The sequence below is a fragment of the Sphaerodactylus townsendi genome, linkage group LG10 (assembly GCF_021028975.2).
Source record: "Sphaerodactylus townsendi isolate TG3544 linkage group LG10, MPM_Stown_v2.3, whole genome shotgun sequence".
Classification (NCBI taxonomy): domain Eukaryota; kingdom Metazoa; phylum Chordata; class Lepidosauria; order Squamata; family Sphaerodactylidae; genus Sphaerodactylus; species Sphaerodactylus townsendi.
Genome location: NC_059434.1, coordinates 63,118,209 through 63,131,292, shown reverse-complemented (window position 1 = coordinate 63,131,292; position 13,084 = coordinate 63,118,209). Strand labels below are relative to the sequence as shown.

The window sequence follows — 13,084 nt, the reverse complement described above, 5'->3', positions numbered from 1 at the left end:
AATCAAAGAGTAATTACTGCAAAAAATAATGAAAACAATCACCTAGTTATCATGAAACATAGCCGTGACCCACTTTTCTGATATCAGATGTTGTATCCTCCAAGATCTTATGGGCTCAAACAAATTCTTTGGGCTTTCACTATTGCCATGTGAAGAACATTTTCACTATTGTCATGTGAAAACACAAAAAGGCTAACACTACTCAGTGCTTAAAATTTTCACAAATGTGAATCCTATGCTGACACACAGCACCTTCAGCCTATTGTGAGGCAACAATGTGCATCTGCTATTGCATGTGTTATTTATCTTTTATTATGCCAGAAGAAATAAAGTGAAATACTGCAAAGTGTATGCTGTGCAGGGAGGAGAATGCACATAATAATTTGTCAGGAATTGAAATGATTAGAAACCAGTAAGAGCAGGTTCCTTTCCTTAAGTGGTACTATGAACAGGCCCTAAGCTGTTAAGTCTGTATTATAAAGAGGCATGGTTTCGTTGACACCTGCTACTGAGCCTATTATTTCCTGCCACTGGGAGACCAATGCACTTTAGAGGAATTATCTCCAATCCCAAGCGTTAGAATTCAGGAAAGCACTTGGTTTAATGAGAAACCAGGGCACTATTTTTTAATGAAATATACTTTTTAAATATTAATTCTGAAACCACTTAAAATTAGATACATTTTTTTCTGAACAAGAAGCAAAACAAGCTTTGAGTAATGTGACGATATTTGAAGCAGAGGAAGTTTTAGTACCATCCATTAACCAAAATATAATGGCATTAAAGAACAGTTGTAGATTTCTTTAGTCAATGAATGTATCTTGCTGGTTGACTAAAATAACACACAGATAGCAAGCTATGAGAATAGATAGAATTTTAACAGTTTTAGTGCAGCATAAACAAGTATCTCATAATTTTTATAAAAGTTAGCAAAGGAATTCCTGGAGCCAGAGACATAAGTTAGTTAATATCAACTTCACCCATACCATGAAAAGTCTATAATATGAAACAATTGTAAGTTAAGTCTATTTTTTTAAAAATAGTATGCTCTCTGTCAATTAGTTGTGCATACTGTATTGTCTATCAAGTTTCTCCTTCAGCAGTCCTTAAGATATTTGCCTTAATTTAAATTTTGAATGTGGGAAATTTTCAGTGCACTTGAAAAACACAAAAAGGCTAACACTACTCAGTGCTTAAAATTTTCACAAATGTGAATCCCAAACATCAACCACATATTTGTTAATACACAGCATATGACTTGGTCAGTATCCAAAGAGCCAGAGGCCAAACTGCGCCCAGTGTGCAGTGTTTTTTCCACCCCCATGGCCCCCCTGCGGTACCCTTCCCGCGGTACACACCCCCCCCGCAGCACGCCCTTGCCCCACTTCCCACACTTACCTACATTTCTTTTCTATTTCTAGTACTTTTTGAGGCTGAAAAAAATCGGCCTCTTCACAGTTCAGGGAAAAAACTGCCTGACAAACTATACTTCCCAGGAGACCTTGTGAGCCCCAAGGTCTCCTGGGAACTGTAGTTTCTCAGGCAGTTTTTAGCCTGATCTGTAAATAGGCTGCTTTTTTCAGCCTCAAAAAGTACTAAAAAAAGAAAAGGAACATAGGTAAGTGTGGGAAGGGGGGCGGGAGTGTATGTGTGCCGCGGGGGGGGCACCGCGAGGGGGGCTGTGGGGGCGTGGGGAAAAGGGGGAGAAGCCGGGTGTGATTTTCTGCCTCCCCAGGTGTGCACCCGGTGCAAGGCGCACCTTGTCCCCTGCTCCCTGGGCGCTCCACCACTGCAAAGAGCTGCTCAGACTTAAGAAATAGGCTTCTGCTAACCCAGTAAAACGTTCCGCTTTGTTCACTGAAATAGCTGACTTCCTACACTATATCACAATCTGCTTTTAAAAACTGAGCAGAATTTAAAAATCCATTTGCAGTGTGGAGGGTGATGTCTGAGAAACCAAGTTTGATCCCAGGTTGGGATCACAGCATTTATTCTTTTTATCTTGGATGTAAGCAAATATGAATTGTATGAATGAAAATGAAGAGAAAAAGGATCCTTGAATTTCCAACATGCAAATACTAGCTAAAACACTCCAAATACAAAATTAATAGATAGTGATGTTACTAGACAAACTGGCAACATGCTAGGTTGGATCCAGAGCACAACTGCTGCTTAAGTTAGAGCTCTAGAGCTTGCAGAAGCAGAAGCAGAAACACACACACACACACAGAAACCAACAGTGGCCACTTGCATTAAAACTATTATAACTCCACTTTCATTTCAGTTCACAGAAGATTTTGGGCAAACCGTTTTAGAGCCCAATAATATAGTGAGGAATACTTTAAGGGGCGCACAAGATCTTGCGCAAACAGAACTGTGATAAGTCCATTTATGTTCTCCTTGTGCAATTCTGGATCCAAACCAATGTCTGAATGATGAAATAAATATTGCAAGAGATCTATAAGATCCCTGCTTTCTTTGTCTAGCCGCCTCCAATGCAGAAGAGTTTTGTTGTGGAGCTGCCCTAGAGCTTTATGGAAAACTCTGTGATCTGCTTACCCCTACATCTTCATGCCAGCTGGCAGCTGAGGTTGGGTGGCAAAGACAGAGGGATGTTAGCAAAGAGTAATGGGCACAATCACCAAAATATATACATCAGAATTCCCATCATCACAAAGAATAGCTGAATGGGGGAAACTGTGTTCTTACAGAGATATAAGAAATGCTTACCAGAGCACGAGCATTTGGATTTGCTCTCTTGTCCAGCAGGAGTTTGGTAACACGATAGTGACCACAGTGTGCAGCAACGTGGAGAGAAGTCAGGTAATCTAGTGTGACATCATCAACAGGAGCTTTGTGCTGGAGCAAATGTTTGACGCACTCCACATGATCACCTTGGGCAGCCATGTGAAGTGGAGAGAGACCATTCTGTACCAAAAGCAAGTATAGAACTATTAGAATCGCCACAGAAACTGCTATTTAGAAAGCAGTGGATATATTTATTGCACCAAAGGAAATTCTAAAATCAGTTCTACAACCCTGAATTCTAAAATCAGTTAAAATCATTCAGAGCAGTGAACAGGAACATAGTAACACCAGCTAAAGGAAAATATCCAAACGGGAATAAGCAAATGTTCAAACAAATCACTGGTACAGTTATTTAGGGTTGCCAAGTCTGGGTTCAGAAATTCCTGGCGACTTGGGGGTGAAGCCTGAAGAGGATGGAGTGTGTAGAAGGGAGGAACCTCACCAGGCTAAAATGCCAGAGATTCACGCTTCCAGGGGAAGCAATCTTTGTCATCTGGAGATCAGATGTAATTCCAAAAGATCTCCAGGCCCAAGGGGGGCAGGGCTGAACCCACACTGGATGTCAATGTCCATGTCCACTGCACTATGCAAAGTGGCATGGATGCTGGCATGGGCTACTTACCTCGGCGTTGGGTCACTGCACGGTTCACGGCAGCCAAACCCAGAAACTGGCCCCTGCAGCAGCGAGCCTATGCCAGCATTATTTATTATTATTATTATTTATTAAATTTAGTATACCGCCCTATCCCCGTAGGGCTCATTGTGGAGGCGCATTCCAGAGGCATTCAACCTTCTATTAAGTCTGGATCCAACTTGACATATGCAAATAGGAAAGGTCCACATGATACAAACTGATGTGTGCATACCCTGCTTGAGAATGCATGAGTCAGCATTCTCTAACCACACAAAGATCGTGAATATCTAAGTATAATGTGAGAAGATATGTGTGCTCAAATCAGAAGATGAATAATAATCTTGAGGAGTTACCACTGCTTTACCACTTCCTCCCAGCTAACGTAGCAGTCATATATACAAGTCCTATGAGCCCCCAAAACAGCTTTTCAAGATGTTTCAAGAATCTATAACATAGTATTTCCAGTTAGAATGGGACAAAGAAAGAAAGAATTGAGTAGAATATGTATTCTTTAAGTTTATAGATTACATCTAGCAGGGGGCTTCATTTAGTCATACACACACTTTTTTTTTTCTTCAAAGTGTTGCTTTTCAAATAGTGGATCTTGAACATCATTATCACTGCACCCATTATAAGGAAAAGGCAACATGTTTTCAGCCATAGTACATCTACGGTGCTGGGAGGCTTCTGCTCAGCCTCCAATCTGTGGGATCCTTCAAAGGGTAAGCTTGTATTTCATACTCTTTAAAGTCTTGGAAAAATCATCCATGGATTTGGGGTGACCTGTCACCAGTATATGGATAACATTCAATTCAACAACTCCTTTTCTTCACGAAGAAAAGCGGTCATTTAGTTTAACCTCTGTCAAGGGACTTTCTTTGGTCATTCACACCCAGAGGTGGGATCCAACCAGTTCTCACCACTTCTCTAGAAGTGGTTACTAATTTTTTCTGAGTGCTGAGAAGGGGTTACTAAAGCAAACTCCCTGCCCAATAGGGACTGGAGGTGCGTGTGTGCGGCGGCGCCACTGTTTGAATCCCACCACCATCGGAACCTGTTATTAAAATGTTTGGATCCCACCACTGTTCACACCCCCTTAACTTTGCAGACAGTTCCACTGAAAACATTTTTATTCCAGAAGACCTGTTTAGAGAATTCATTGGTGGCATCCGGTTTTAATACAGCTACAAGCTGTTTTGTACTAGCACTGTACATATTGCAAGCCACCTGGAGTATTTCTGAATAGAAAGGGGGAGTATAAATATTAAATGAATAAATACAATATTCTGGAAATTTCCTTTCTTTAGTTTAAAAAGAGTGCTTTCTCAAACTTGTGAACTATGTCACAATTGGTTGTGATTAATTGGTTTTGGAATAGGACCTCAACTGGATACATTTGAGAGGAACCATTAGGTTGCATTGCTATCTTGAGAACAGAAGAATTCAATTGTAGGTGACTGTGCATAGCCTACTGCAGGGGTGTCAAACTCACGGCCCTCCAGATGTTCATGAACTACAATTCCCATCAGTCCCTCCCAACATGAGCATTGGTTATACTGGCAAGGGCTGATGGGAATTGTAGTTCATGAACATCTGGAGGGCCACAAGTTTGACACCTGTGGTCTACTGAGACAGCTTATGTATTGAGGAACTTTTTAACTTGCACATCTCCAGAACATCGAAATCCTTACCCTGGTCGCGATATTACTGAGCCAAAGAAAATTCTGCGTGTGGATTCACAACCATACAGGCATTTACATACTCGATGGAGAATGTAACATGGGAAACGATGTTTGCCAGCAATGTTTTCTAGCAACTTTTAATGTAACCCAACAGTGTGCAATCTACATCTTTACCAATTAAATGTACAACATGCCTCTGTCTTAAACTGCTACAAACTTCATTCTTAGATCATTCATCATACCAAGTAACATCTGCTTTTCTATCCCCTCCTGTATTTGTTCTTTCTTGAATTTCCAGCTTAACATGCAAAAATATGGAAAGTTCTGATAAACTTTAAACTTTGCTCACCTCTTTGTATTTTTTAAATAGTTAGTCTTAACATAGATACTTTATGGCTGCTTTTGGATTTCTCTCATGAACCATCTCCTACCCCTGCCAATTTTGTTTATGTCTTTTACATTCTTCAAAATTAACTTGCTCAATTGCTTTCTTTGTGTGTATCATTAAACTGATCTGGAGATTTCAACATCAGGCAAATTGAAAATTAGCTTTAATGAAACACTGGTCTGAAATTAAAAAAAAATTGTTGTAGCAAATCACACACCTTTGTCCTTGCAAGCAGTGGGGCACCTCGTTCCAAGAGAAGCTCTACAACTTGATCATGCCCACTTCGTGCAGCACAATGCAGTGGAGTCAGGCCATCCTTAAAGAAAACAGTGGGAAAATGTTAAGCCTGGCTAGAATTCTTACACCCATGGGACGTCTCTCTCTTTAAACTCTATGTGTCTACCATTAACCAAAACTGTATTCAGAACAACAGACTTTCAACCAGTAATGTATGTGTTATGGGGATATGAAAAATTATCCTTTACAAGAGTAGTGATGTCACACAAGGAATGCTTGTTCCATCTTCTCCTCTAACCTGTGGAGTCTATCCACACATGAACATCACCTGACAGGAGGATGAAACACTGGCAAGCAATTCAGGGAACCAGCAGGGTAAACTTGTATACAAACTTGTATACAAAAATGTATCCCAGTAACTTCCACAGAGCTGGAAGGAAGGAAGGAAGGAAGGAAGGAAGGAAGGAAGGAAGGAAGGAAGGAAGGAAGGAAGGAAGGAAGGAAGGAAGGAAGGAAGGAAGGAAGGAAGGAAGGAAGGAAGGAAGGAAGGAAGGAAGGAAGGAAGGAAGGAAGGAAGGAAGGAAGGAAGGAAGGAAGGAAGGAAGGAAGAAGTCCTCATAAGTCCTCAGAAAGAAAGCAAAGAAACAAGCACTATCTATCTACTTCTCTGTATATGTTTGAGAAACTGAGTTGGTTTCTGTGTTCTATCGTGGAAAAATAAGACACCGCAAATCCTTTCAATATTTCAGACTGCTTTTGAAACAGACTGCAGATCAAACCCATGTAAGAGAGTTCTTACTGGGTGGGAGCAACACCAAAAAAAGGAATAAATAAAAAGAAATCCACAAAAGAAGAAGACTTAATTTTCTAAGGCTGAACAGCCAGCAACCTTTGGGCAAACCTGCCATGACAGCACTGTCCCTCTGCAATATTCTCGTCATAACAGAAGAACATCCTGTCCCAAAGCACTTCCACAGGCTTCACAGCCACTGAACATGACAGTTAGCTAAAGTCAAGCCAATGAAAGATTTAGAGGGCAGAGGACATTCCAGGTGAGTCTAGACTCCGAGAACAAAAAAGAACGAGGGAAGCACAGCAAAGCATTTCTGCTGCTTAAATTAAGAGGAAAAACACAGCCAAATGAAAGTGTGGAAGAAAAGAGAAGATGGAGAAATATATCAAATTCATATTGGAATTACTCTGTGCTTCATCAAACATATTCCTTCCATACATTCAGCAGTCAAGAAGAGTAAAAGACAATCCAGTGTTGGATTGTTGACTTCCTTACCTATCATTCTGTACAGATCATGGCTTTAATTTCCAGAAACTGCTTGTTGAAGAGTACAGTTTAAAGGTCTGTTCCTTCTTCAAACTTTGAAAGGGAGATGACAAAAACCTGAACTTTCTCCTTGGATAAATTAGTAGGACCTGTGGTCTATGCTACTGTATAGCTTGTTGTAAACTGGATCCTACTATTTAATTGTGCATTATTTAATAAGTCAGGTTAACCCTTTCAGTCAATACTTTTTCACTGCTTATTGAATGTCTCATTTTGTTGATTGTATTGACTAATTCAGCGTAATCCACCTTGATTCCCAGGCGGACTACAAATAATGTAAATAAAAAGTCAGGCCAGGTGATCAACCAAATCTCACCATTCTCTCTCAAAGTGCACATTTCTGATGCCTAGGAATGAGACTATCACTTTCAATACACTATGCAACTGAATTTTACAGTGTGAAGTCGCAAAATCCACTTGTGAATTACCCTTAATGTGGACTGAAAATGGATTGAAAGTACATTATTCAGCATGTGGGAAAGTGCCCAAAGTCTTGGTGCTACCAACCCCTACATGAAGAATATGAAGATGAAGAATATGGCTTCAATCCAAAGGAGCATTTCTGTAGACAGAAAGATTTCTGTCCACAGATTGCAACAGGGAACTGGCAAAAACAGCAATAGATGCATTTGAGGTTGCAATGGAAGGGGCGAGGTGATCCAGAAGTGTTCTATAGGAATCAAGTGCTATATATGGATCGAATTTCTCTCAGTGCTTTGGGCTACTGAGGTCCTCTATAGGTTCAAGTTATTGTGTCAGCTGTAGGTCTGAACTGACAGATTCTGTCCTGTCAAGATTCCAGTCAGTCTGGTGGCCAGGTTCTGTTTTCTGTCTTCAGCCAGGAAGCAAAGTGGTAAGAGTATTATGACATATCCCTGAGTCTCAATAGGGTTTTTGGAAAGCAGGCTGCTCTGTAAATCAGCTGTCTGAATATTTGGGGACCTAGGAATGGAGACCCGAGAAAAGGTGAAAATCTGGAGACTTCTCAGGATACATACTATTAAAATCCAACTCTGAGAGACCAAGGGTTCTTTATCTTCTGTTCCATCATCAGAAACATTCATTACTTTCATGCTTAATTGCAATGATAAAGAAGTGCTTAATTTGACATCATTAATGTGGCTATCACTGTGTTATGCTGAAAACTAAGCTTTTAACTTGACTAGATTTTCCTTCTTTATGTTATTTAACAGCAGCCCTTGTTTTCAGATGTCTGCTGCTTTTTCTTAGTACCAGGTTACATGTGGCTAAGGATCAGCTCACAGTAATTAAGGCGAAACACATGTTTCGATTGCACATAAATATTATAATATCTGACTCCTGCTTACAGGCTCCATTTCCTGTCTTAAGTATAGATTCCATCCATCTGAGTCTCCACTGGGATGTTGATTGGGAGTGAAAAACTACATACAATAAAAGAAACCTGAGCATCTCTTCCCTTATTTTCACCTCTTTGCTCCAGGAACTGCTTTTCATATTCAAAGAGTGGGATCAGATTACAATTATACACATATTTAGCAGTGTTGCATTCAAAAGATCAGAAATCAGTTTTCCTGCCACCAAGATGACATACGGATTGCCAAATCATTGGGAAATGGAGAGTTAAGTCCAGGAGCTTTCTGTTCCCTTTTCCAATTGTCAAATGCTGAAACAAAACACACTTGGGACAATCCTGGTACTGCATACTAATGTCAATCCAGTGAGACAGCAGAATTTTCTTTGAAGAGGCTTCTTTACTGTATTACCCTTTGTAACAGAAGGCATATGGACAAAGCGAAGGTGAAATAAAAATACACTGAAACAAAATAAACGCCTGATATGGGGACATCACATTATTGCATGACAGTGACAAACAATACCAAAGCTCTGGAATCTTTCCCACCGTAAACTGCACACAGCGTCCCTGAGAATGCAAGAGGAAGGAGGGAAGGAGGATGTTGAAGCCACGCACATTAGAATGCCAGGGCTTTGGGATGCTCTGCAGATTTTGTGTGGGTGGTTGTATGCTGGCGGCTTTGAGTGATGCTACCAGCTGACTAGGATGATAAGCCAAACGATTAAAGCCTTTCAAAATTAGATTCTTTGCAAGAAACTGAAAGTGGTCCAGCACAGACCATTTTAATCCAGGACTGAACTATGACTAGGTGGCTAACCAAGGCTGTGAGTTCAGAAGATGTGAAATGTAATGCTTTTAAAAGTATGACTTATGCAATGACAGCAGGCATTCAAGCTTGGATGGGATGGATGCCTGAACGGAGATTATGGAAGAGCTGCATCTGTGACCACATCTTGAACCTGAAGTTGCATGAGTCAAAAGGGGCATTTGTTTGCCACAGCGCACCTTCTATGTATAAACATCTCTGAGTTTCTTTTGCAGTATATGCAACCATCTGGGTTTTGTTCTACACTAGTATTAGAAACAGCTGTCTTGTGCAACGCGGCATCCAGTTCTTCAAATAAGTGGTATACTGAAGATATGAAGCTACCTAATGATGAGTCAGACTAGTAACACTAGGAGTCTGGGGGGGGGGGGTGTTCTGTACACACAACGTGACATTCTCATGTTCTCTCCTCCCCCCATAGGATTGTTCCCCAAAACGCTACTCCTGAGACCTCCCCCGCAACATCAGCATTTGGGGAAAAGGGTGAAGAAAGGTGGGTGCAGCAGGAAGGAGAAATTAGTGAAAATTGTACACCCTCCTTTCCACAGAAAACTCTATGGGTCCAAGTCATCACTATCTACCCCAGGGGTAGGGAACCTTTATCACTCCAAGAGCCATTTGGACCCGTTTTCCACAAAGAAAAGAAAACACTTGGAGCCGCAAATAATTTTTGACATTTAAAATAAAGATAACACTATATATATAGGGGTTTTTTTTACTTCTTACTCCGCTCATTCTGAGAAGTGCATGGATGCGCCCGCCCTGCTGCCTGCAGGGCGGGCAAGGATGAAGCCAGCGGCTCAGCCTCGCCGGCTGCCGGAAAAGCGCCCGCCCCGCTCCAACGGAGCGGGTGAGAGGGGAAGCCCGCGGCGCGGCCCAGCCAACCGTGGGCAGTTGGTGCGCCCACCCTGCTGCCTGCAGGGTGGTCAAGGATGGGGCCGGCGGCTCGGCTCGTGGAGCCACAGTGCAAGGGCAGAAGAGCCACATGCGGCTCTCGAGCCGCAGGTTCCCTACCCCTGATCTACCCTGACTGGAAGTGGCCTTCAACAGCCACAGGTAAATATATTTTGTGGTCAGCCTACTTTACAGATTTGGGCATGTTCCAGGACAAAGTGAGATTCAATATTCCTGGGGGCCACACCAGAGCTGAGCATTTGCTGTAGAACATTCTAAGAATCTTCTGCAATACACAGAGGTTCATTGATGGTCAAATCAGAAAGAAAGGATTTGTGGCCTGTCTTGGACTTGAATGTAAGATATCTGTTTTTTGAGAGAGTGACAGCGATGAGGAATATAATGAAGTTATGAAGAAAGTCCAAGTTAAATTGTGACTTTCTGAACAGAGCTCATTGTAATAAGGATTCTGTGTATTTTGATGACTGAATTTCTGGGCCCTATTAAAACAAAAGGAAAAAGAAGAAAGAGGATACATGATAACACACATTCAGGGAAAAGAAACACTCACCCTGGTTTTGGCATCGATCTGCCCTCCGCGGTCCAACAAGAGCTTCACCATGTTTGTGTTGCCCCTTTTGGAAGCCACATGCAGTGGGGTGATTCCATTCTACACCATGAAAAGAACAAACAAAGAGCATGATGGGCTTGAAGAGGTTCAATGGGGATGGTTTTGCGTTTGGACATGGCACAGTATAAAAGATAAGCACAGATGTATCACAGCATACAGAAAACAGGAAGCATTACCCTACCTTCGGAAAGGTTTACATTGCCATGATTTGTAAGTGCTGCAAAGGAGAATTTCAATGAATGCTTACGTAAACTAGCAGAAAATTAAAAATCTGATTTGTGTCATATTTAATATTTCGTTTGCATCTTAACAGCATAGATTAAATCCATAAGTGGTGGTACATTTCACCAAAGTAAATTAAACTCCTAAGTAATTGCAGGACCTCACTGGAATTAATCATTTTTAGTGCAATAACATATGATCAAGAGTCTGCAGTCGTATGCAAATAAACCTCATGGGAGCAATATGCATACATAATATCAAGTATGCGATCTTTTAGGGCTCCGGGAAGGTGGATTCTCACTGGTTTATAAAGCAACAAGAAACATTCACCAGAACATTGAACATTAAGATCATACTAAATGCAAGACAAAATGCACACATTCATAGCACATTAGTTCAGACACAACGAAGCCTATTAGCATAACTACAAAGAATGTTAAAATGATGTAATTAGTTGAGAAGATCTTTTTCTCATCTTTCATTTCTCAACAGGTATTTTGGATGGAGATCAGGTGTCTCAGTAGGAAACAGGAAGAGAAGATTAAAAAACAGCTGAAATATACAAATGTCAGAAGGAATGTGCAAACTCTTAGAATATAGTCCTTTGCAACACAATGAAATGCGATCTAGCCAGCTAGTTACAAGTAAGATGTAGCTACTTGAAAGAAATCTACACTTAGAGACCTCAGTTCATTTGTGTGCGTATGCAGCTCCAGATTGACTTTCAGGCAACAGGCAATTGTGTTGTTCAGGTTTTGGCAGGAAAATGGGACTAAAGCAGAGGTGGGATCCAGCAGGTTTTCACAGGTTGCCGAGAGTAGGTTACTAATTATTTGTGTGTGCCAAGGGGGGGGTTACTAATTGGTGATTTTGCCATGTGATTTTTGCCTTAGTTACGCCCCTCCTCTCAGCAGTAGCGCGCAGAACTTGAAGCAGTCTAGCAGGAGGTGTGTGCGTGGCAGCCTGTGCCTGCGTGCATTCGTTTCCCGCCCAAGGACCGGCACAGAGGCTGCGTTCTTGCCACAGCCCCATCCAGGAATGCCCCGCCCCAGGAATGCCTGGCCACGCCCCCGTCGTGCCCCGCCCAGCCCCATTGGCGCTATGCCACAGTTTGAATCCCACCACCATGGGAACCTGTTACTAAAATTTTTGGATCCCACCACTGGACAAAAGTCAGTTCCCTATTCCTCCTTTCTAGCAAGAGACTAGAGCTATTAACAATTTCTGAACAGATTTTTGTGTACTACCCCAGCAATATGAAAGGAAACCCATTCTGGTGCCCATTCTGCATATGGTTCCTCATCCAATTAGGGATCAACATGGAGAAACATACTAATATGTGCATTTGCCCACTGACTGAATTGGGCATAAATAAAGATTCAGTTGATGTTTTGCACTTCAGGGGTATTAAAGAAATAATGGCTGTTCATGTGTAATATGGTATATAAGCATACACAGTAATCGATATAAGGAATTATCTGCTGAAATCGAGCTTATCCAAAATGCCAAAAATGTTCATCGTTTAATCTGTTGTTTTTCTATCACTGTGGGAAATCAACAGTTATTTATGCACTCCATAAAGATCACTGTCTGCCATTCTCTTTGTGATTAATTTGTTGCTAATTTGCAACAGAATTAGCGTGCCATTGAGTTTACACCAATTGAGACAGAAAGACTGTAAATAGAATTATCTTGGTATTGTCACTCAATGTCTTCATTTGCCCATTTAAAGAACCACGTAAACCTGTTTAGCTTCACCGTCCATTCCATCTATGAAAAGAAAACTCTCCATACCCTTGCTGTAAAATCCACAACAGCTCCTCGGTTGAGTAGAAGTGTTGCCACATTAACATTTCCATAGTGTGCTGCTATGTGCAAAGGTGTGAAGCCACTCTGTAAAAATGAAACAGTCCTAATCAGAAACATCAATTTTTGATGTTCAGTTTTAAAAAATTGGTGCCACATTAATCCAAAGCATTATTTTTTTTCAACTCAACTTACTAATATAACAGAAGAATGTATTATACCTTTTATCAAGGACAGATAAAGACACTATTTTTTCAGCTTGGTTATTTTAATATATTGTT

At 41.1% G+C, this 13,084-nt stretch overlaps 1 protein-coding gene across 21 annotated transcripts in view; it reads right to left on the bottom strand.

Moving 5' to 3' along the window:
* ANK2 (ankyrin 2) overlaps positions 1-13,084 on the bottom strand; it is a 338,318-nt gene that overhangs the window by 97,329 nt on the left and 227,905 nt on the right. For all 21 annotated transcript variants that reach the window (XM_048508918.1, XM_048508924.1, XM_048508917.1 and 18 more), the window contains 4 exons: positions 12,792-12,890; positions 10,716-10,814; positions 5,730-5,828; positions 2,731-2,928 (listed from right to left, as the gene is read on the bottom strand). In XM_048508918.1, coding sequence (XP_048364875.1) covers positions 2,731-2,928; positions 5,730-5,828; positions 10,716-10,814; positions 12,792-12,890 — 495 coding nt within the window. The remainder of the gene's footprint in view (positions 1-2,730; positions 2,929-5,729; positions 5,829-10,715; positions 10,815-12,791; positions 12,891-13,084) is intronic.